This window comes from Staurois parvus, unplaced genomic scaffold, assembly GCF_062004578.1.
Source record: "Staurois parvus isolate SC_StPar_1 unplaced genomic scaffold, SC_StPar_1.0 ptg000440l, whole genome shotgun sequence".
In the NCBI taxonomy this organism is placed as follows: Eukaryota; Metazoa; Chordata; class Amphibia; order Anura; family Ranidae; genus Staurois; species Staurois parvus.
This window is the reverse complement of record NW_028318236.1, coordinates 3,584,768-3,610,830: the sequence shown is the minus strand read 5'-3', so window position 1 is coordinate 3,610,830 and position 26,063 is coordinate 3,584,768. Positions and strand designations below refer to the sequence as shown.

The 26,063-nt window shown below is 42.2% G+C and overlaps 1 protein-coding gene across 3 annotated transcripts in view; it reads right to left on the bottom strand.

Annotated features, from left to right (window-relative positions):
• Window positions 1-431: 431 nt before the first annotated feature.
• The window catches only part of SESN3 (sestrin 3), a 165,525-nt gene continuing 139,893 nt past the window's right edge, over window positions 432-26,063 (bottom strand). For all 3 annotated transcript variants that reach the window (XM_089687932.1, XM_089687934.1, XM_089687933.1), the window contains 4 exons: window positions 9,346-9,464; window positions 6,542-6,732; window positions 4,551-4,695; window positions 432-743 (listed from right to left, as the gene is read on the bottom strand). In XM_089687932.1, the coding sequence (XP_089544058.1) occupies window positions 657-743; window positions 4,551-4,695; window positions 6,542-6,732; window positions 9,346-9,464 (542 nt within the window). In that variant the 3' untranslated portion in view covers window positions 432-656. The remainder of the gene's footprint in view (window positions 744-4,550; window positions 4,696-6,541; window positions 6,733-9,345; window positions 9,465-26,063) is intronic.

Below are 26,063 nucleotides of genomic sequence, written 5' to 3'. Positions count from 1 at the left end.
ATGAATACTCCATGCAAGGAGAATGTGATGGCCAGCACACAAAGTAGCTCCATATCGAGGAGAACCAAGACACCAAGAAAGAAGCAGTAGAGGATCAAACCATACCACGCTCCACCTAGCAATCCATTTTTGATGGTTTCTGATTGGAGGATACTGCACTGCGTAGACTCTCACTACTCTGCATTGCCTCACCGTATAAGCCCTTTTGTGTATTAGACAGTACAGCTTATATTCCTGTTTTTTTTTCTTTTTTTTCAGTCTTATATAAACAAAGCACTACATTTAACTGGAACAAGGCAAACCAGAATTGCTACATTTACATATCTATGTACAAAAAGAAAAAATCCAACAAAATAAATCCTGTGTTTAAACTCTCTGGAAAAGCAGTGTGGATTAGTTACTGCCAATATGTAAAAAAAAAGAAAAAAAAAAAAGAAAAAAAAAAAATATATTTTATAGTAGTGCCATTTTGCTAACATTAGTAAAGATAAAGCATTGTAGAAAATAGAACACAGATGATTGCACATTACTGCCACATTGAGTGGGCCAGCACTGACACGAGAAATGCATATGTTTGATGCTACATGACAGGGGCCTCTCTTGCGGTTGAACTGAATGGTGATGTTGCTGGCATGTCCCGGGTGATATGCCGAATCTCAGGTCAAGTGTCGGGTGATTGCTCGCAGAGCGTACAGGAGTTCAGCCTGCATGCGGGCCTCCATTAGGAGCAGATTGACATGGACCTGGAAACACAGGAGAAGTGAGTGAGAGAAGACAACAAAAGAGTCGGCCAATGACATGCAATTGTATTAAAGATGTGTTGTGTGATTCATTCACAAACAGTTCATACAATAGTTTTTTCTGTAACACACTCACAATCTATTACATATTAAAGTACACAGATACACTTTCATGCTACAAAATTTTGTATTTCATGCTATAAAAATTTGTATTTAAAAGAGAAGAAGGGCTTTTTTATTCCCTAGTTATATTCACCTAGGTCAGGGGTGGGCAACTGTGGCCCTCCAGCTGTTGTAGAACTACAAATCCCATGAGGCACTGCAAAACTAAGAATTACAAGCATGACTCCCAAAGGCAGAGGCACGATGGGACCAACAGCTGAAGGGCCACAGTTGCCCACCCCTGACCTAGGTGAATGCAGCACCTGTCCCCCTCCGGCTCTAAGTGTGAGAATTCAGTGATCACATGATCCCTGAGTTCTCACAGCCGCTCTGAGCAAAGAGTGGGACTGTCAGTCACCGCGGTCTGTTCAGCCCCCCCCAGTGGAGGGGGAAGGTAAAGCTGGCTCAGGCTCTCAGAGCTTCGCTGAGAGGCTGAGCCAGACGCCACTCCAGACTCTGGGGTGGATGCCGACTTTGAAGGTAGCCTGGTCCGGCTGAGTAACGTCGCCGACAGCAAACTTCAGTCCGTTGTAAGCTGAAAACGGGTCACAGGAGTGCAGAACGAACTTCACTCCTGTGATCCACAGGAGAAGTACAGCCAAAAGAGCTTTGGCTGTACTTCTCTTTTAAAAACAAGAACTAGCCCCATAATATATGAAAAACCTGATGATCCTGTCAGTGAGGGTTACTTACTTTGACAGGGTGACAACGCTAATTCTACTACAGATAAATCATTGCAGGGTTGTCACCCTGTGCAGGGCAGCTTGCTTCTTTATGGAAAGGAAGGAGGGTTGTAACTACTGATAAACCTCTTTTTCACTGCTTGTCTCAGCACAACGCACCCAGCCCCACCCCCGGGCGTTGTGATTGCCAGTGATAGTGCTGCTAGCATGGCCCTGGCTTTAGAATACAGAGTAACGATTTAGGTGAAAAACAACAAATGCCCATGGAGAAAATTTGCCATTCTTAGGCATAGTTCCCAGTGCTGTGAGAACATTAATCAACATAACACTTTAGAACTAGGAGCGTGCATCTGTTCACGCTCCTAGTTCTGACAATGTGTTGTCAATGTCAGCCTCTGGCCTACTCTAATGACTGGAAACTATTTGCCTTGGTCTCAATCAGCTGATCACCATAGCAGTCAATCATGGTAAATACACAAGGTTTGAACGGTTCTTCCTTCTCCAGTCATTGTGCAGTACACTGAGTGAAAAAGGTTAGTAAAAGTAAAAAGTTCACATGGTTTTTGTGCAACTATGTACAAACTAAAAAAATGCTATAAAAAATCTGTCAATTTCTCAGCTTATAATGAAAAACAAAAGATTAATATGTATTAAAACAACCTCTAAACAATGTAAAAACTGTTAGGTGGGCACATTAGTCAGAGTTATTGTCAAGTTAAAGCAGTTAAACCCAAAAACAAAAATATATTACATCTAATTAATTCATAAAGTGGAAGGCAGGCACCCAGTGGAAGGTATAAAAAAAAACTACAAAAAAAACTAATGCAGTCATCACATTTAAAGTGGAAGGCAAGTCAAAACCTAACGAAGCTTAACTCTACTCCCATCTCCATTCTAAATTTATTCTATCTACCCTGGAAAAAGAAAGATGCTTATACTTACCAATTCTGAAAGCATTCCGGTCCGGTCACATGTTCGGGTCTCAGTGCCGGCTTCAGTGTAGAGGAGGAATAGCTCACAACAGATGCCCCATAGTAAGCCTATGGCTGACATCATCATGTGACCAAACCGGAGCGACTGCAGAATAAGTATGTATACACATCTTTACAGGGTAGATAGAATATGCGTAGAATGGGGTAGGAGTAGATTTAAGCTTTGTTATGTTTTGACTTGCCTTCCACTTTAAATGTGATGGCTGCATTGGGTTTCTTTTTTAACCTTAATTTTTACCTGGTGATCCAGCCAGAAAGTCTGTTACTTTTCCACTTCCCTTAGCAGATCAAGCTGTCCAGCAAAAGCGGCAGAGGGGTGAGACAAAACATTTAATACTGACAACTGACTCATCTCTAAATCTGATAGTTCATCTAACACAACCCTTTCTCCAGATTCACAATGCTGATGTCTGAAGGTGGCTCCGTTGCCCATTCAGAGGAGTGGAGACACCCTAGGAAGTGTGTTACTGGCTGAATCATCAGGTGAAAATAAAGAAAAAAAAGCTTGCAAAATTAAAACAAAACCTCTACATTTAAGAGATGGCATGCTGCAAAATTTTACATTTTTTTTTGGAAGAAATACCATAGTTTTTTTTAGCACTTTTAGCAGCTGATCTAATCACTTACTGAGTATGTAGCTTCTTTATATTTAATGCTTGCCTATGTTCAAGTTTAAGCTGGTGCATGACTGCTGCACCTGGTTTCCGGTTTCAGGGTGGCGCTCTTGCAGCATCCTATGGAGTTACCCCTGCATGCAGGGAGCAGAGTTGTGTCTTCCTATACTGTGTGCATTAATAGAAACACACAGCCCCATAGCCTGATATTGCAAAGAGTTCCCCTGCTCTGCCCCACTCCCTTCTCCAAGCTAACAAACTGATCCTAGACTACACTGTCCACTGTTATCTCTTATGTGAAGACCAGAAGTTCAGGTAAGCTGCACTGAAAGAGCAGAAGGCAGCAGCATTGAAACTTGCAAGTTCTTGTGTAAGAACTGTAAAAGCATTTACTGGGGAATGTTTTTTTTTTTTTTTTTTTATTGTGCTCAATGTGTTAACCACTTGCTGACCACCCCATAGCTGAAGAACTGCTACATGGCGGTTGTGCAAAATCGCGCGCACACACACATATATATGTGATTTTGCATTTTCCGTGCTGCCTTTGGCTCCTGAAGCTGTCGACCACCGGGTGCAAAATCACACACACACACACACACACACACACACACACACACACACATATATATATATATACACACACGCATATACATATACACACACACATATACATATTAATACACATACATACACACACATACATATTAATACATATACACACACATACATATTAATACACATACACACACACATACATATTAATACACATACACACACACACATACATATTAATACACATACACACACACATACATATTAATACACATACACACACACACATACATATTAATACACATACACACACACACATACATATTAATACACATACACACACACACATTAATACACACACACACACGATTTTGCATTTTCCGTGCTGCCATTTGCTCCTGAAGCTATCGACCACCGGGTCATGGCTAGTGATTCATGGCCAGGACTCGGTGATCGGGGGAGCAGCTGACAGGGGAGAGATCTGTGTGTAAACAACACTCCTGTCAGCAGGGGTGTGCACTTTCTATCTCTGGGAAGCAGAGATTAACCCTTTGATCGCCCCACATGTTAACCCCTTCCTGCCCAGTGTCATTAGTACAGTGCCAGTGCTTTTTTAAAAGCTGAGGGTTTCACAGTATTTTAAATGATGCATACTGATACTATTCTGGGCATCTAGGCTTCAATGACCTCTGGTCAAGAAAGAGCAAAGGAATAAAAAAAAGAACCCGATTCATTGATAGAGACTTCTGCTGCTCACAATCTATTCAGCACTGCTGTGGAATCGGGTTCAGCATTTGGCTTACTCACCTTTTCAGAGTGTTTGAACTGACGCCAATAGCTGTCATACATGCGTTTTGTGGCTCGCTCGGGGTAACAGGTCACAGTTTTAATGTAAACCTTGAGGCTTCTCTCAAGTAATTGATTAACTTCCCCATAATCATAGTCATCGTACCTGGGCAAAATGAGGTCAGACAGAGAAAATTAAGTGCACAGCCAATTTCACCCGTACTGTACCACGGCTAGTGGGAAGAGATTTATTAATCATTACACAGGCTTTGTCTGCTCATAAACCAATAGATGGAAGCAACATTGATCACAGATCTGCTATGAACAATAGAACAATACTATCTCATTAATAAAAACAAAGTTGTAACTTAGAAGAGATCCATATTTTAAGGTGAATTTAAAGCCAAACTTTCTTTTCAATTCTGAATATGGAAGGGATAGAACCTCTGTCAGGATCGGTTTGGTGTGTGTCCCTGCAGGGGAGATTATCTCCCTTTGTGTCCCGCTGATTATGACTCAAGACAGAGAGAATAATAACCAATCAACTTTGAGGCCAGCAATGGCAGTCCCTGTATTTCTTTATGACAGGTTTAGGCTTTATTCAGATGGGCATTGACACCCATTCTGAGTGCACTGAGCCAGAGATGTGTGCAGGCAACCTACAGAGGTGGATGCGAACACAGTGGCTGCAGAGATATAGCTGCATCTGAAAATTTGACGTGTGTGCTGGAGTGGGTGCACAGATCTGAATGCAGGTAGCGGGCGTTCGGATCCATACACCCATTCTTGCATGCATATCAAATTTTGATATGTGGCTGCGTCCGTGCAGCCAATGCATCGTATTCCACCTCTATAGGCTGCCTGTGTGCAGCCCGGGGTGAATGCAGGAGCAATAAAAAACACAGCCAGCATGTAGAATGGGTGTCAAGGCCCCTCTGAATGAAACATCTGAATTCTAGGCATTTTTCCCCAAATCATACCTACCTAGATTGTATATAGAAAGTGCAGCGCTGAATCAAATGTGTATACTCCACTGAAATATGCTATATTCAATATGTTCACAAAATCATATGGATAAAAGAAGTACCACAATAGGATATTAAAAATAATAAATAAATAAAAAAAAGGTGACAGTTCGTGTTGAGTGAATTATTCAGGAGTTGCTAGTGACTTTCTGATCCTGTGGTCTGGTGACAAATAGTGAAAATGTGCACTCCCCAGATGCGTATTTTCAATACGCCTGTGATACATAAACCAGAGGTCCCCATCATGGGATGGGATGGATGAGCTGTGCCGTCTTAGCGGACTCTCCTTCCCTTATGGGTGTAGGGCAGCCAAACCGTTGTTTCCCTCTAGGAATTGGACTGGGTACTGGGCAGCTTACATCATGGAGTGCGTCATCCTTAGGGTGGTATCATGTGTCACAGACTCCTGATGCTTGGGCTCTGGAATGGATGTGAGGCTCACCAGGGAGCCAGCAAAAAATAGCCCATAGTGCAGTAGTTTAAAATTGGTGTTTATTAATCCACGTGGTAGAATAACTCAAGTATAAATAAAAACAAGTGAAAACAGATTACTGACCAATGTGCAAATGGATGTCACGGTGTGCAGGCCCCTTCATCGCGTTTCGTGCGATAGCACTTCATCAGAAAGGCATGACCTACCTAGATTGATGCAGCATCCAGCAATGCAGATGGATGAAGCATCGAGCAAAAGCCTCACCTCTCCTCCACAGTGGTGAGTGATAGCAACTTTGTGAACCTCTTGTGCTGAAACATTTTTATTGCTGCCTGTGCCTTCCCATACTGGTGAAAACCACTTCCCCCCATTTCTTGTATGGGTGTCACAGGGACAGAAAGTGAGAAAAAATCTCCCTAGTGTAGTCACAGACATAATTTTTGTTTCTTCCCCCCATCTGATCACAAAATAGGAAAATGTTCTGCTTTAATATAGTCTTTTTTATTTATAACACATGCAATATTATCTTTAGCACTCCACCTTTCTATACGTACCTGATTCCAAACATACAGTGGACATAGTTAAACAAGGCTCTTCTTAACATGGTGGTGTCGACGTCTTCGTGCGTGGCCATGGTGTTGTAGGTGAGATTGTAGACCATTCGGAATTTGTCATCTAGAAGGTGGCCGATGTCAGAATAAAGCCTATTTACCAGTGAGAATCCATGGTCTTCCCAAGAGTAGTCCTGCAACAAACAAGGGAGGAAATTTATGTTTTTCTGACAACTAAAGAAAACGGTGGTTGGTTGTAGGTTGCAAAGGAAAAGCACTTTAAAATTTTAACTGTAGTTTTAGCTTAGGATTTAAATAAAATATAAGCATAAGGTATGGTTCTTACAATCAATGCAATGTGTTTGTGCTACTGGCAATAGTTTTAATGGAAATCCAAAGTCCTCTGATGAGTGCACATGGATAAAACAGATCCCTTATGGGCGAACGCATTTCACCTCTATGGGCTAATCTCCTTGTCTAAGCCCATCAGGGTGAAACGCATCAGATCCTGGGTGGGGACCAGTTGCTGGTCAACTGCGGCTGAATGAAGTTTTACCCAGTGATGTTTTTGGTGTAAGACCTTTGATTTTTCACAGTTACAGCACTAGGTTTGGAGACAGGCTCCCTGGTTGGCACCCAATAACACCATGGAAGTGTAGTGTCTGGAGTGGTGTGGCTTTTCTTGGATGCCTTATATGTATTTGGCTGTCCGCCTGGAGTTTAGACTTAAAGTAAAAATACTAAAGCAATAGTGCGGAAAGGTCATGCTTTAATGCAGAAGATTCTTGGTTTAGTGCTCAAGGTCCTCTGATCCCCACCTTACCCTTGCAACCGTAATCTTCCAATGCTGCGGGGTTAATATGAGCCGAGGGACCTGTCACAGGCATAACAGTGCCGGCTATGCCCACCCTTTCCTTCATACATAGAAGCTGTACTAAAGCGTTTATGAATGTAAAATGATCTACAAATGAAGGAGGCAATCCTTTCATTCCTCCATTCATAGAATGCTTTTCACTGATAGAAGCTATAGTACAGCATTCATGAATAGTGGAGAGGGGAGCGGAAAAAATGGGCATAGTTGAACGAGGGCCTATGACAGGTCTATCACATTAGGTTAGGGTTGTGGTGGAGAAGGAGATTAGAGGACTTCAGATTTCAACTAAAACCGTATCGAGCACCACAAGGGACTCACTGACTGTAAGTACTCTCCCTTGTGATTAGTTTTTTTTACGTTTTGACTAAACTTAGGCACTTAGTCCATCCACAAGGTCCCTTTGGTTCGCTAAGGTCAATGAGCTGCGAGATATGAAGGACCTTACGGCCTCTCTGTATAACCGTGGAGAGGTATTTAGAGATACTTGGAGGCCTTGGCAATATTGTCTACACTGATTCTTATCTTCGGGCGTCCCCTTGATTTGGTTTGCGTGGGCCTGACATAGCCGCTATCCGGTTTGGGATCTATCTGGGCCCTTGGGTGGTAGGGTTGCTCTGTCTTATCCTGTTTTCTTTACATGTTCCCCCTTCTCCTGGTCTATTCCCGTCTGGTTCTTCTTTGGTTTCCCTTATTTCCTCTATTCCTTTCCCAACGTGTTTCTCCTTTCCAAACGTGTTTCTCCTCTCCCTTCTCTTTCTCTTCTGTCTTCTAGTGACCCCCTTTGTGGAACCGCAATTTCCAAAGTTAATCTTTAATTGACGGGGATTTTTCATATTCAAATTGTTATTTTAGTTTGTTCCCAGGCCCTTGGTGGGGTTTCCTTTCCCTGGCCGTGGACTCCGGGAAGGTCTGGATCTTATTGTGACCTGTCCAATTGGATATTTGTCTGTGCACCATCACTATTTCTACTGCTAGGGTCCACTTAGTACCATGTAGCGGTTCTCTATATGTTCCTGCCTACTCTGCCCTATATTGCATTGACAATTGTTTACCCGACTATTGGTCTCTCTTGACCTGTATACTGCCATTTACTTTGTAGTCTTTATACATTTTTATGTTGTTTTATATTTCTCTGGCTATTATGTCTTAAATGCAAAATGCCATAAAGGAATTACAAAAAAAAACTAAAAACTTAGGCACTTAGGCTTTACTGTATGTAAACCAAAATCTATTTCAGTATGTTTGGTATTAGGTCTCAATGAATACCATTTTCTTTGGGAATATGTTGCAATGTCTCTTACCTGGGGAACCTGCCAGTAGCAGCACTTTCTGTTTGCTGTTGACAACACTAAGTCGCAACCTCGCAATCAGAAGCAGCGTTGTCAGCCGGCAGGCACTTGTTCATATTGCCTATCACACCAGTCAGATGGGTAGTCCAATGAGCAACTGAAGGAGCTTGCAAAACAGTGCTAATTATTTTTAGCAGCATGAAACAGGAAGGGATTTCACTGGCAGGATCACCAGGGAACAATTTTTGCAACAGACCAACAAAAAAAAGTATTTGCATAAGAAAACTCTATACAATGAGGCATGATTTCAAAACATACTGAAAATAGATTTTGGGTTTACATACACTTTAAAAACTTGAAGTTACAATATGGCTTGCCAGTTATTTTATATCAATTTTTGGAGTTTTTCTTCAATGACGAGTCTACAGGTTAATTTAGCTTATCCATCGCTGTCAGTCCTGAAAGTTCATAAATGTTCTGATTGGCTGTACGTTGGTCTACTCCTATATAGTCTTGTAATGCTACGATTGACACCAGGATGGTCATATGAACGTTACAAACTCCAGATAACCACAGCGTGGTTATATATACTGTATATATACTGTGTGTACAGACAATATGTAAACAAAACTGCAGACACATACATGTGCTCGGAATGTAGGCAGGTGTTCCTCTCCCCTTCTTGCAAAGTCTTTATATCCGAATCCAGGGTCTTCAATATAGCGGGAGGAGTTGGACACTGAAACCACGTCATTATCAAATGCTGTGTAAAGAAGTAGATAGTTTAAAAAAGAAAGAAAGAGTAGTTTTTCTCCTAAATATGCAATATTCATGAAGATACAGGCTGTCACTTTAATAACATGATCCATGATGCAAGGGTATCTCACATTTCCACCCCTTCAGCCTCTAGCTGCTGTGCATCCCTCCTGGCATTCTAGAGCAGTGTTTCTCAAAAGGTACCCTTTAAAATTATGGACAGTCTTGAGGCACCCCATTCTAAAACAGGGTGCATCTAGACTGTCCATAATTTGAAAAGGGCACCCCATTCTAAATTTTGAAAAACGATTCTACTACTTTTATATAATGCAGCAATATCCACACATGTAGGACACCCAACATTGGAGGTGATTTATTCTTCCAAAGCAAATACACTTTTGCAGACTGGTACTGACTAGTATTCCAGGGTTTCTCCTCTCCCTCAGTTTTTCTCCATCACTGAGCTAATGTGACCCCAGTATTGATGGAGAGGGGCAAACAAGGATGCTGTGCACGCAGCTCACATCCTTCTTATCAACAGATGATGTCTTTGGTTGTCAGGACGCCAGCAGTTAAAAGATTGTAATGGTGCCCAATGAAAACTTATAGCTTTTTTGTAACTAAAAGGCAGGCTCGTTCCACCTGCTGGCTTGTATACAAGTTTTGGGCAAATTTTAGACATTTTGCCAAGGCACCCCTAAAGAAACCTCAAGGTACCCTGGTTGAGAAAGGCTCTTCTAGAGCACCTGGGAGGACAGGTGCTACATCCAGCTATGCTGTCTGCAGCCTGTTAAAAGTCTATTGCAGACTGCGGCTGAATGCTGTACTGAGTAGTACTCACTTTAAGGATTCTATGTGTGTAGGGTTGAACAGAATACTTGCATGCTGGGTATTTGTTTGTGAATTCATAGGGCCCTAAACAGGAGTACCACTCAGTACAGCATTCAGCATTGTTCAGCCGCAGCCTGCAATGACTTTGGTAAGCTGCTGACTGTGGAGCTGCAAAAACCTGGCTGTGCTATCTGGCAGGATTGTGTAAATCTCAGAACAGGGTGGAAACATAAATCTTTTGGCAGATAAAACAGATCCCTTTTATATGGCTAATGTATTTCCCCCTTATGGTCTATTCTCTTTGACTAAGCCCATCCGGGTGAAATGCATCAGTTCCTGGGTGGAGACCAGCTGCTGGCCAATTGTGGCTGAATGACGTTTTACCCAGTGATGTTTTTGGTGTAAGACCTTCCATTTCTCACAGTTACAGCACTCAGTTTGGAGACAGGCTCCCTGTTTGGCACCCAATAAACACCATGGAAGTTTAGTGTCTAGAGTGGTGTGTTTTTTCTTGGATCCCTTATACGTATGTATTTAGCTGTTCGCCTGGAGTTTAGACTTGAAGTAAAAATACTAAAGCAATAGTGTTGAAAGTTCATGCTTTAATGCAGAAGATTCTTGGTTTAGTGCTCAAGGTTCCTGGTTTAGTGCTGAATAGTCTTGGTTAAGTGCTCATAGTTTTTGGTTTAGTGCTCAAACTTATTGGTTAAATGCTCAAGGTTCTTTGTTTGGTGCTAAAACGTATTGGTTAAGTGCTCAGGGTTCTTGGTTTTGTGCTCAAGGTTCTTTGGTGCTAAAATGTATTGATTAAGTGCTCAGGGTTCTTGGTTTAGCGCTCAAGGATCTTTGGTGCTAAAACGTATTGGTTAAGTGCTCAGGTTTCTTGGTTTAGTGCTCAGGGTCTTGGTTTTGTGCTCAAGGTTCTTGGTTTTGTGCTCAAGGTTCTTGGTTTAGTGCTCAGGGTCTTGGTTTTGTGCTCAAGGTTCTTGGTTTTGTGCTCAAGGTTCTTGGTTTTGTGCTCAAGGTTCTTGGTTTTGTGCTCAAGGTTCTTGGTTTTGTGCTCAAGGTTCTTGGTTTAGTGCTCAAGGATCTTGGTTTAGTGATCAAAGGTATTGGTTTAGTGCTCAGGGTTCTTGGCTTAGTGCGGATCAGAATGTGGCTTCTGTGCTCATTCATGGACCCAATTTCTTTTTGAGATAGTACATAAATGCCAGTTTTATTGATCAGCATGTAGGTAGGCTCTGGGTGATTGTAGCTGAACCATGGTCGGTGTTTGCCGTAGCCAAGCAATTCTCTACAGCTCTAACAATGTTTTACTAAGCAAATAGCGTTCCTTTATCTGTAGAAAGTGTCCTCTATTCCTGCAGAGGCAGGTGGCTACATTGCGTAACCCACTTCCATGGAGCTAATTACCGACTGGCTGACTGAATGTGACCTTGGTGGTGATTCTCAGACAGCTCCTCACAAGCTGTCCACAGTGCTGCGACATATGGCCTTTGCTAGCTGTTAATGAGCATTTGTTAACCGTCACGAGGGGTGCTTCATGGACACTGCTTCATTAACCAATCAAAACATCGTTTTGGAAAGGGAAAAGATATGTGCAAAATGTATACACACTGCGATTAACAAGATTAAGTGCCAACTTGATTTTTCTAGAGCGCTTCTTTTATCCAAACTTTCCAAGATCACCTTGTAACACAACTGCAGCCATAGGAGTATTCTTCTCAGATTTAAAGGTCGCGCAGGCATTGGTTTGTTAGAAATCTGTCCCATAACACACGGCTTCAGTAACTGTACACACGCTCATTCAGTAACTGTCAAGTGTGCAGTCAGTGGTTGTTGAAGCGAACCTGGACATCATTTTAAAGTGGTCATAAACGCTTATGTATAACCAGTGAAGCGACTGGCCTCAGGTGATAAAGAGAGATGAAACAAATCCTCCTACATACAATGTATCTGTTTATTTGCAATTTTCTCTTCTCTACATCCTTTTAAAGTGCTGAATTTTAAAGCTTGTCTGAGAGTTCAGAAAAAAAGGGGTGGTGAGCTGAAGTTACACACAGAAGAGCTCAGTGGGGTGAGCTCTGAGAGCTGATTGGAGGAAGGAGACAATCCCCCCCTCCACAGAGCTCACAGAAACAGAGCTGAGGCTGTCAATCTGCTGAAGGTCCCTCCCGTCACCATTTTTTCTCTTGGTGTCAGGAAAACTTGTCAGAAGTGATTCGTGCTGATAGAGGAACAAAGCAGCAGGCAGAAATGACCGTGCTTTTATTTGAGACAAGTACAAACTATAGAGGAATAGGCTTTGTTCATATTTCATTTCTGAGGTTTACAACCACTTTAAACATTCCCTTCCATTAGCAGATAGAGGATGAAATCCTGCTACTTACTGGTATTCCTCTGTCCGGTTAGACTACTCTTCCTAATCACTGATGCTGATGCAGTCTCACTGGAAAACGGAAAAGCAACTGGCACCCCTGATATTAGAAAAGCCAGGGGTCAAGGAGTACATTCAAACTATTATCAGAGAGTTAATAGAGGTCTTGTGGCATCTGTTCCTTGGCAGGCCTTTAAAATATTTAAAGTGGATGACAAGTTCCCAGTCACCAGTGTAAAAACAAATAAAAAAAATTTAAAAAGCACAGAAAAATCAAGAATTTTAAAGCTGAATGCCACGTATAATCTTCATTGCATACTTACATTGGTGCAGCTTGGACCAATATAAGTATGTATACCTCACACTTGAGTGGCCGCTGGGGAAGCTGAAAATTACAGTAGTAGTCGGTGCTGCTATAGCAATAACCACAGCCCTCTGGATCCTCTGCTGAGCAGCTTTTGCTCTGCACACTGACCACAGGGAGTAGCTTGCACTGCCACCATTCATAGAAATATTTGTATTTTTTTCAGTGAATCCAAGGCATTACCTGATTGGAAAAGGTAAAGATTGTGATGTCACCGCCATTCCTCTCCACTTTGTCCAATCAGAGAATGCCTTGTACTGATTAAAAAAACAAGGTGTTAGGTGAAAGACAGGAGTGCACACCTGTGAATGTCTAACTTCTGTTTCAATATTTTTATTAAGAAAGTTTTGTTTTAAGAATACAACAAGCTCAAAATACGCCCACGCTGGGGCAGAGCAGAACAATAACACATAAACAGAGACATCCTGCTGACTTGTATTCGTCAAATGACGAAATGTCCAATGAGGGACGGCAAAAAAAAAAAAGCCGAACCAAATACAGCAGTAATCCAACATAATATCGGAAATAGAGGAAAGAAAAAAGGTTAGAAGAAAAGAAAAAGAAAAAAAAAAAAAAAAAGAAAAAAAAGAAAAAAGGGAATCAGAAATAAAACATGAAAGAAGGGAAACTAGAAGGATCACAGATCCAGGGCTAGCACAGGCAGCGACTATAGGAGGCCATAACTAGTAGGAGGCAGGGATGGCAAGGAATAGCGTATCCAAGGTTCCCAAACCTTAAGGAATCTCAGATGAGAATCATTAAGAACGCTAGACATCTGTTCATTGAATAACATAGCATTCATCCGGGTCTTCACCCCCTGGAAGACAACCGAAGGGGTTCTCCAAGCTTGAGCTATAGCACGTTTGGCCGAAATAAATAGGTAGGATGCCAATTTCTGCTGAGACCTAGACAGACCCAAAATTGGGCAATGCAGGAGGGCCACCTTTGCATCCCTACGGACCGTAAAATGAAATAGCGTTTGTAGCAAACCAAAAATCCTAGACCAGAAGCCTATCAATCGCGGGCACGACCACCAAATGTGCAAGACGTCCCCGCGTAGACCACAGTTCTGGAAACACCTATCTCCGCCAGTCAGATTAAAGTGAGCAGTCCGAGCCGGGACCCAGTACCACCGCAGTAGAACTTTGTAGGCTGCCACAAGAGTGACTGTATTGAATGAACATTTCGCCACCATCCCCCAGGCCCTACGCCAATAATCCGCCGCAATCGAGACACCCAGATCTCGCTCCCATTGAGAGACATAAGACAGGGGTGGTGAGGAGCACCTACTGTTAAGGGAGGCATAAATTACAGAAATGAGACCAGGGGACCCTGGGGAATGCTGACAGGCGTGTTCAAAGGGTGTTTTGCGGTAAGGGTATGTAGAGGTACGACGGAGGGATAGGACCCAGTGGTGCAATTGCAAAGTGAACGTCTAATTTAATTGGCTCCTGTCTAAATTGGCCCTAGTATGATTATGTATGAATGTAAGTTAGGGACCTTAGATTGCATGCTCCTTGAGGAGTAGGGACTGATGTGAATGTACAATATATATGTAAAGCACTACGTATATTGACAGCGCTATATAAGTACCTGTAATAAATAAATCTATAAAAGTACTCTCTGTGCTGGCCCAGCTACTCCACCTCCTCCCCTGCTTTTATGTAGCAGCTGGGGAATACAAGGACAGTATTTACAGTTGAATAGCATACAATACTTTAAATTCAGATATAATCTTCTTTTGGCCATTGGTTTTTTTTTTTTGTTGGAATGCTTTACAGCTTGGATGTCTAATCTTTTGACTTTCCTGGACCACATTGGAAGAAGAGGAATGGTCTTGGGCCACACATAGAATTCATTGACAATAAGGATAGCCGATGAGCAGAAAAAGTCTGGCAGATCACCAATATTGATAACGTACCTGTCTGAGCAATAACGCTTCATTTTTTATTATAAAATTAAAAGAGGGCAACATAAAACGAGTGCGATATTCAACCCTAACCCATCCATATCTGGTTCGAAGGATGGAATAGCAATTTCCAATGAATTCTCTCATCAGATATTTTTGTTTTAATTTTGCCCTTCGTATGCTTCATCCCTGAAAATAGTCGCTCACAAATATAGGTGCTGCTGAAAATTGATGACATGAATAAGGTAATTGTGAACAGTGGGATATTTTTCTTTGGAATAATAAAACTTCTCAAAGTCCAGTAAAGAGGCACTGTCAAATTTTTTTTCAGTGGCATTTGTTCTTTAAGTGTAAATGCATTTTTACAAAAAAATTCCCCCCACCCAAAAATAAAATTTTTAAGTAAGTTTTACGATTTTTTTGTTGGGCTACATTCATAGCGGACGTGGGCCGCAGGTCGGATAAGCTTGCTTTATGGAGGCCATACATGGGTCGAATTCTGAACAATTTTTCGTCTAAAAATCAAAAACGTCGTTCGCTCGGTAATCCGATGGTGCCATCAATGATTTGGAAAATTGGCTGACCAAGTCATAAAGTTCACCCCATATAACAGGCAAAACTTCTGTTCCTTCCAGGTCACGGCTCATGCGCATATTCTTTTCGAAAAAAAACGATTGTACGATTTGACCATCACGGAGTCGAAAATCAGTTGTTTTTCACGAATTTTCCAACATGCCTGATCACCGAAAAGGGGAGGAACCACAAAAATCAGCCACTGCCATTGACCCACTAACAGCGAAAATCGGCCGATTATTCTTAGGCCCGAATTTCGACCCATGTATGGCCGGCATTAGAGCTTCTTCCCACAAAACAAGTCCATGAGTCAGCTGACTCACTGAAAACACTGCAGTGCCTGTACGGCAAATACTTTATTTTATCTCACTAAAGAAACATAAGCAGACTAGAGTAATTGTACCAAGTCACCAAGAGGTCCTTTTAGGTGATCTACAAATTTTTACATCTAATAAAGTAACAAAATATGGAAGCGCAAGCTTGTAAAAAAGAAAGCAGCATTGACATGGTTTTGAAGGTAGACTCTGCCATAAGAGACCCAAAGCTGGAAATCCATTATACTTATTTACAATGGGGAGATTTGCATTGTACTTGGAAAGTGCCAGTCCATGTTCTGTGAAATGTTGATGTTTCATGTTTATAGCACATATCATCGATGTGATTAGTAAACAGAGCTTTGAATTGAAGTGCATTAACAAGAACCAGTTCAGTCTTGACAATGAAGTACGATACTTCTGAAGATGAGACCATGAGAACATACAGCGTCGACTGTTAGCAAAGGTATAATGTTATATGAGGGTGTTATGGAATGAAGGGCCAAAAAGCCAACTAGTCATGTCCAGCAGAGTCCTGCTTCTCAATAAAACCTCTGTTTTTAATGCAAATTGTTAAACATTGTAACTTGCTCTTTTTCTTGCTGATAAGCATGTTGGGAAAGTAATTTACTGTTTGTTCCCTTTTCATCTCAGACGTCATGGGTAGACTCGTAAGCCCTGGAGAAAGGGGCATTTTAAAGCTCCCGAAATGCACTGGAAGATTTTAGTTACAAATTTGAATAAATAAAAGATTAAAAATAAACATCTTGACTTTGGCTCTCCAGCCTATTCAAGTGCTGTATTTTGAGGCCAGAATATCTTTGCCAGCAACCTGTCTTGAAGTCTAAAATTTGATCAACTAGCAGTATTTTTAATATGAAGCCAAGATCAAGAACACTTGGACATGACCTCAAACTAGTAAAAGTAAAGTTCAAGACGAAGAACTACTTAGAAAATATTATATAAAATCATATCCAACAGTGCTGTGCTTCCCTTATAGTGTAACTAAACCCACAACAGAAAAATTATGTCTGTATGTGCAGTAAAGCATGCTTGTTATATTCACTGCGGAACCTAAGAGGTTAATCCTCTGCATTGTGTAAAAAGGCGGTTTGATCCTGACTTCTCTGATCCTCCCCTTCTTCCAGTGTCCCCCTCTTTTTTCCTGATGAGACATATCGTGCGGAGTCACTCAGCACATGCTCAAGAAAACAAAAACTCTTGCTAGAGAGTTTTTGTTTTTTTTTTGGGAGAGTGCATGTGATCAGCACAGGGCCAATCAGCACTGTCCAGACAGTGGTCAGGGGGGTTCTGCATCATCCTAAATCAGAATGAAAACTGCTCCTACAAGCTTTAACCAGTGCTTGACTGGACACTGATAGAAGTCACAAGACCTCTAACGGCTGATGAGAAGAGGTATTTAGCAGTTTCTATTTACTAAACCAATTGCATTTCCATGTTCTGTGTACTGTGGGAGATCAGATATAGTGAATGCAGGGTCCTGGGTTTAGTAAAACCATCAAATGTGTACTTCAAAAAATTATTGAAACCATCCAAACAATTCCACAATTATGCAGTCCTATTATATATCTCCTTGTGCTTCACAATGGTGTTATAAACCTCCTTTTACTTCTTCATTCTTTATCATCACCTTTTATGTGCCAAAAGTACTGTTATAGGTGAAACCCACCACCACATGTGCTCTTACCTGGGGTATATGACCAATCCGCTAAGTGAGGTCATAAAACGCTTGCGTCCCCTCTCACAGGACTAATATAATGATTCCTCAGTGGATCAGATGATTCCACTTCTCAGTTGGTTATGCACGGCTTCTTAATACTGCCTTCATCCCACACTTCATTCCTCCTCAGCCATACATGTAGAAAGAGAAATCGCCATACATAGCGTTTTATCCGCATAAAATCTTTATTCTCCATAAACACAAACCTCCCAGTATAACGCTCACATATACTTAGTGCTATAGCGCACTACACTGTTCCACACAATATGAAAACAGAGATCACATCTATGTCGTTTTCTCCAGTGTATAGTTACCGGACAACATCAAAGGACTACGAGCGTCATGACGTCAGCAAGCAACTGGGAGTTTTGTTTTTATGGTCAATAAAGCTTTTATAAAGATAAAATGCTATGTATGGCGATTTCTCTTTCTACATGTATGGCTGAGGAGGAATGAAGAGTGGGAAGAAGGAAGTATTAAAAGTGATTGTAAGCCCAAAAAAATCAAAATGGAAATGACCAGTCTTCCTTAAACAGCACAGCAGCAGAAGTCATCTGTCCCTAGTCTGGCCAAAAAAGGAGCAGCCAGTTATCTGAGATCCTCTCTGCTTTCCTACAGTGAAAAAACCTGACACATGAAACAAATTTGTGTCACCATGACTGACACACTAATTAGGAGTCATCTGCCTGAGGAGACTGATAACACAGTTATCCCAATAAACACTGGGCAGGATTTGAGGAACCGGAGACTGCAGACTTTCATAGGCTGGAGGGAGCTGAGCAACTGTCCAGGGAATGATTCAGGGGGACCCTGCTGACACTATGTGTTTATCTTTACCAAAGGAGGAAGAGGAGGGGGGATACATGCGTTCACAGGTCATCATTATCAACTAACAGGGCCCAAACAACCTCACAAATTTAACCCAGCAGCTCCCGAGGAGGGAGCCGAGCAGAAGGGTCAAAATTAACCCCTCAATGGTTGGGCACTTTTACTGTAGTGACCTACTTTCAAGTAACGCCTGATAGTTACACAGTGACAGTGGCCAGTCATTGAGGGGTTAATTGTGATCCTCCTGATCGACTTTCTCCCTGGCAGCTGTAGGGTAAATCTGTGTGAGGCTGTTTGCACCCCCCTCAGTTGATAATGATGACCTGTGAAAGCATGTATCACCTCTCCTCTGTTAGTAGAGATAAGCACATAGTGTCAGCATGGTCCGCTGAGTAATTCCGGAGCTAGACTATTTCGGGGAGTGATCTGTGTGGATGGCTGCAGGATACACACCCCCTTCTCTCATGTATGAGACTCCCAATTAGTCTGTCAGTCAAGGGAGAGGGAGTGTGGGGACACAATTTTTTTTCTTGTGTTGGGTTTTTTTTACTGTAGGAAAGCAGAGAGAATTTCAGATGACTGTGTGCTCCTTTCTTGGCCAGACTATGGACAAATGACTTCTGCTGTTATGCTGTGTGATGTAGACTGGTCATTTCAATTTAGATTTTTTCAGTTTACAACCACTTTAAGAAGTGTATAACCATTTGAGAAGTGGAATCATCTGATCCACTGAGGAATCATTATATTAGTCCTGTGAGAGAGGACGCAAGAGTTATATGACCTCACTTAGCGGTTTGGTCATATACCCCAGGTGAGAGCACATGTGGTGGTGGGTTTCACTAACAGTACTTTTGGCACATAAAAGGTGATGATAAAGAATGAAGAAGTAAAAGGCGGTTTAAAACACCATTGTGAAGTACACATTTGATGGTTTTATGTTAAGGGAAGCACGGCACTGTTGGATAGGATTTTATATAACATTTTAACACATTATATATGAGGGTGTGAATAGTGTGGGCGATTTCATATATAGATTATGTTAATTCTTTTTTTTTTTAAGCAATAGCAGCTCACAAGGGTTTGGTAACTTTTACTTAGAAAATATTATTTTACCAAAAGGGTAGTTGACAATCGGAATAGACCTTCAGCAGAAGAAGGGAATCAGTCAACAGCAAGTGGATTCAAAACACGTTCAGGACAATCATAGCTCTATACTCTAAAAAGCGTTTCTTTAATGTTTTTTGAGCAGTATGTATATTTTTTTATCAGAGTATAGCATCAAGTAAATTAAACTCCTGGGATATTGATCTAGTCAGTTAAGTAGCAGAGGGGGTTGTTAACCAATTTCAGCTGCTTTGGTGTTAATGACATTAACAACAGGTGCACTAGATGGGCAACAATGAGACAACCCCGAAAACAGGAATGGTTTTTACAGGTTATGGTCATTGACATTTTTTTCCCTACTCATTTTTTCACTCGTTTTGCATTTGGCTAGAGTCAGTGTAACTACTGGTAGCAACTCCTCTAGGATGGCACATCAATACGTATCATTGCCAGAAGGTATGCTGTGTCTCCCAGCACAGTTTCAAGAGCATGCAGGAGATTCCAGGAGACAGGCAGTTACTCTAGGAGAGCTGGACAGGGCTGTAGAAGGTCATTAACCCATCAGCAGGACTGGTATCTGCTCCTTTGTGCAAGGAGGAACAGGATGAGCACTGCCAGAGCCCTACAAAATGACCTCCAGCAGGCCACAGGAGTGAATGTCTCTGACCAAACAATCAGAAACAGATTTCAAGAGGGTGGCCTGAGGGCCCAACGTCCTCTAGTGGGCCCTGTGCTCACTGCCTGGCATCATAGAGCTCGATTGGCATTTGCCATTGAACACCAGAATTGGCAGGTTGGCCATTGGCGCCCTGTACTTTTCACAGATGAGAGCAGGTTCACCTTCAGCACATGTGACAGACGTGAAAGGGTCTGGAGAAGTCATAAAGAACGTTATGCTGCCTGTAACATTGTTCAGCATGACGGTTTTGGTGGTGGGTCAGTGATGGTCTAGGAGGCATATCTATGGAGGGATGCACAGACCTCTACAGGCTAGACAATGGCACCCTGACTGCCATTAGGTATTGAGATGAAATCCTTGGACCCATTGTTAGACCCTATGCTGGTGCAGTGGGTCCTGGGTTCCTCCTGGTGCACAACAATGCCCGGCTCCATGTGGCGAGAGTATGCAGGCAGTTCCTAGAGGATGAAGGAATTGATACTATCGAATGGCCCCCATGCTTTCCTGACCTAAATCCAATAGAATACCTCTGCGATATCATCTTTTGGTCCATCCAATGCCACCAGGTTGAACCTCAGACTGTCCAGGAGCTCAGTGATGCCCTGGTCCAGATCTGGGAGGAAATACCACAGGACACCATCCGTTGTCTCATTAGGAGCATGCCCCGATGTTGTCAGGCATGCATACAAGCACTTGGGGGCCATACAGACTAATAAGTACCATTTTGAGTTGTTGCAATGAAATTTCAGCAAAATGGACTAGCCTGCTGCATCATTTTTTTCACTTAGATTTTTGGGGTGTCTTTGAATTTAGCTCTCTGTAGGTTGATAATTTCCATCAAAAAATGGGGACTCCTTATGTTCCTAACACATTACCCAGTCTATATAAGGATAGATATCCAGCATGATATTTTTCCCATTGAGAACTGATGTGTTTTCAAAGTGTTCCTTTCATATTTTTGAGCAGTGTATATACTGTATATATGGGGAGACTCAATGGACCACTTGGTCTTTTATGGACTATCACCTTTCACAGCTTTTACTAACCTTGCCTGGGGTAAGCCATATAAAGCTCTCGCATTATGGGAACAGATGGTTCAGGTCTGCACAGCTATGATACTATGAAGTGGCCACACACAGTTCCTATTTAAATCCTTCCACGCGTGGGACTGTTTTCAATGACTATATGTGTAGGTATTATACAACTGACGATAGATATTTTTCTGACCAGCTCAAAGCATAAACACAAACTCTCAGTCTATGAAGAGGGACAGGAGAGGCACATACAGACACCCCCTCATGCCATTTGTGGAGGGGGGGGGGGTAACTAGAAAAAAAAGTTGGACAAGTTTTTCTAGCCTAATCATTTCCCTTGATGCAGCATCAGCCAGTGATGCCTGCAGGGCAAGCTGATATAGGATATCTAGAATTTCAGGTTTTCTTTAGTAAATAAAGTTGCTAAGAAAAAAATCATGACGTCCCATGTAAACATAACCCAAACCTCACCAAGGTACAGTATTCTTTTCTGTCTCTTGTTATCAAACATTAGCCAGGAGCTGTGTTTTAAAGAAGTGCAAACGTCACCTATGTGAGGTGAAACCTTTGCCCCGTTCAACTGTGCTCTAGAGGGCATCAAGGCTTGTTGTCGGATATGCAGCTGGTTTGGAGAAGGTGAAGTTTTCATATCTGGAGTTTGAGCGCCCGGTCACACTTGTGCGATCTGCAAATTGAAATCGCACCTGAAATCACATCTAATGAATGTGAATGTCAGTGTCAAATTGAAATCGCACCAGTGTGACCGAGCGCTCAAACTCCAGATATGAAAACTTCACCTTCTCCAAACTAGCTGTATATCTGACAACAAGCCTTGATTTGCTGCAGGGTGATTTCTAAAGTAGTTCTTGCATTACTTTTTCTGCAGTTTTGTTGCCATTTCACATATATAGACTATAAAGGAAATTGCGCAGCTAACTGCAAGAAATGGTTGAATCTCTTCACAAGTAGCAATAAAGACAAAGTGTTCAGCAATCGCGATTTTAAATTGCAGCGGTGTGACTGGTGACTTAGACTACATTGCAAAGAAAAATTGGAATGAACTATGGGCAAACTATAAAATCACATGGGGTGCAGGCTGCCCATAAAAGTAGGTGTGGGCTCTGTGTTTTCTATTTAATTCCTGGAATATTTCATAAACACGGTTGATCCTGCCAGGAGAACTACTGGACAGGCCCTTCTTTGAAGAGGTGACAATGCTTTTTCTTTTGTCGTGAAATCAGGGCAGTGTTGTCATTCTTGCTAATACAAAAGGGATAAGAGGCGCATGGTGTGGCAGTCCATGTATGTTTGATGAGTTACAAATGGGCAGGGGTGAAGGTAGTCCAGTAGGCACTAAGGGCAAGCTGCGTAGGAGCGAAGCATAACTCTGCAGAAGGGAAACAAAGAAACACAGCGCCTCTAAGTGTGTACTGTGAAGGTATTTAATAGAGAGATAAGTAGTAACTCACATCTTAGAATATAAAAACAGGTTCACGGGTAAGAGGGTGAGACGTCTGTAACCAGATTTTGTTGTGTGTCTGATCCAGAGAGGAGATCGACTGAGTCCGTCAGCAGGTGGTCTGACGTCATCAAAATGCGCCGCGTTTCTGAGCATGTGCAGGACGAGATGAGTCCCGGTGCGCATGCCCCTGCCTGATGAAAGCGCGTACCTGGACTCATCTCATCCTGCACATGCTCAGAAACGCGGCGCATTTTGATGACGTCGGACGCCACATGTGCAGAGTCTCCCGGACATCTTGGAGACTCTGCCAGGCTCCACCATCCATGCTACACATGCACAGCACCATCTGCTGGCATACACCTTGGAGATTCCACCAGGTTTACCATCCATGTTGCACATGCACAGCACCACCTGCTGACGGACTCAATCGATCTCCTCTCTGGATCAGACACACAACAACATCTGGCTACAGATGTCTCACCCTCTTACCCATGAGCCTGTTTTTATATTCTAAGATGTGAGTTACTACTTATCTTTCTATTAAATACCTTCACAGTGCACACTTAGAGGAGCTGTTTCTTTGTTTGTCATTCTTGCTGCTGCTTAGATGTTGGCATTGTTGATAACCCTACCAATGGCCACACATAGCACTGGAACCATCCTCATTAGAAGAGCAGCACATCTCTATTTGTAAAAGTGCAGAGCTCAATCTCAGTCTTCATGGGACTGAGATTGAGCTTAGCAGTTACTTTTGCAGCAGTGGTTTTCTTATTCCAGGTCACAATCCTGTGCAATGTCCTTTTGTCTCTTTCAATCAGTTGACCATGTCAACCATGCTTATGCTTATCAGACGTTTTCACAAAAACTGTATATGCCTTTGATACTTCTATCTCGCGACACGGCAAGTAAACTGGCAACTTCAGTCACAGAGGCACCAGCTAAGCGACACCAACAAATTGCCCTCTTTGAACCTCAATAAGCTCTGACATGACGCCGTATTACTAGCAACACACACAGTGAATGACGAATGTGAGGCTCCCTATCTGTAAGCTAGGTGTCTTATCACACAGCGGATGCAAAAGAATGTTACATCACTTCTGCTTTCAATGCAAAACAGGTTGTTACTTTCACATCTGCAAATCATGTAGTGTTTCCATTTTTTTTTGTCTAACCCCTGTACATACAATCACTTTTTACGTGCCAAAGGATTTGTATTTCAGTCCATCTAATCCTGAAATTTATATAAACTTGTCAGGTAGCACAGCCAATCTGGCCAACTTTGCTTTGTCATGCCTATTGTGTGTTTTACAATGCAGAGCTCCTTACAATGTCATGGAGCTACATCAAGTCACCACCTTAAAGTGTAACCAAACCTTATCATCACTTCCAGCCAAGGAAATAGCCATCTTAGCCACCGTTTGATCTGCGGTTGCCATGGGCTGCACATGTGATCAGATATGAAATCGATGATTTGAGACTTCGGTTGAGAGCACAAGTAACTGTGACAGTTATTATTCACAGCATGGCTTGAATAGAATGGTTTTGAGAAAGTGAAATCAGTGGGTTTATATTTTTGCTTTATTCCAACCTCCTGTAACTCAGAGGTCTATAAGTGGAACTAAACCCATGGATTTAACCACATGAGCTCCAGAGGATTTACCCCCCTTAATGAGCAGGCCTCTTTTTGCTACTCGGCGCTGCACTAATTCAACTGATAATTGCGCGGTCATGCAATGCTGCACCCAAACAAAATTTACGTCCTTTTTTTCACACAAATAGAGCTTTCTTTCGGTGTAATTTGATCACCTGTGCGCTTTTTATTTTTCACGCCATAAACAAAAAAAGGCCAAAAATTTTGAAGAAAAACAATATTTTTTACTTTCAGCTATAAAAAATATATAGTAAACTCAAAGTTGGTTATAAATTTAGGCCAAAATGTATTCTGCTACATGTTTTTGGTAAAAAAAATCCCAATAAGTGTATATTGATTGCTTTGTGTGGAAGTTATAGCGTCTACAAACTATGGTATAAATACTGCAATTTACGCCATTTTTCTGCTATACAGCGCTGCGCTAGTTTAAAGGAAAATTCCACGGTCATGCAATACGGTACATAAATGAAAGTCACATCCTTTTTTTCCCCACAAATTGAGCTTTCTTTCAGTGGTATTTGATCACCTGTGCGGTTTTTATTTTTTGCGCTATAAAAAAAAAAAAGGCTGACAATTTTGAGGAAATAAACCAATATTTTGGACTTTTTGCTATAAAACATGTCCAGTAAAAAAAATGCAAAAATCAAATTTAGTCATAAATTTCTGCCAAAATGCATTCTGCGACACGTCTTTGCTAAAAAAAAAAAAACCAATACGTGTAAATTAATTGGTTTACGTGAAAGTTGTAGCGTTTACAAAAGGCAGGAAAGATACTGGGATTTTTAATTTTTTTTATACTAATAATGGTGGCGATCAGCGACATATGGCGGCAATCAGCGACATATGGTGGCAATAAGCGACTTATGGTGGGACTGCGGCGGACATTTTGACACTGGGGGGGGAACTGACTTGGGGTCACCGACATCCCCAGTGACACCAATACAGTGATCAGTGAAAAAAAACCCCACTGACACTGTACTAATGTCACTGGGGAGGAAGGGGTTAACATATTTAGTGTTTACTGTGTGAGGGGAGCGTTTTACTAGGGGGCGGGGGTGTGTACTGGACGGGGGGGAGGGAGTGGGGAGCTGATCGAGGGAGAGAAACTCTTCTCTCCCTCTTCAGCTTGTCGGGGGAACTGTCACAGGGCAGGGCTGTGTGTAAACAATGCAGCCCTGCTCTGTGTCAGCGATCACCGCTCATCAAGGGAAAACGGCCGGTAATAACCGGCCGTGACCCGGCGGCGGAGACCCGCTGCTGCACCCGCGGAACGGGCGGGGCAGGCGCGCGCTTCACGTGTGCCCCCTACCTGTTTTGCAGAACCACGTTTTAAAACATGGTTTTGCCTACGAGTGCCGCCCTGCAACCGTTTATATGCGGTGGCTGGGCGGCAAGTGGTTAACTGCAGGATAAACTGAGTGGATGGACGGTTCACTCCTACTGGCTATTGAACGCTGACCACTGATATCTGCAGCTGTCAGAACACCCGAACAGTGACTACATCTGATTGGATGCAGCTTTTCTTTGGCTGACAATTTTCCATTCAGCTTCTTCTATTCTCAATTCAAAGGATGTTGGGCTGGAGGACCACCCATGGCTCAAATTTTAGCCAGTTCCTGATGAAATTTGCACTTTGTATTGCCAGCTTTACCCTCTTGCTTCAATGAAAAAAAAAAAAAGTTAATGCACTTTAATACCATAACCTGCTCTGAAATGCGATTGGTTGATCTGGGTGGTAC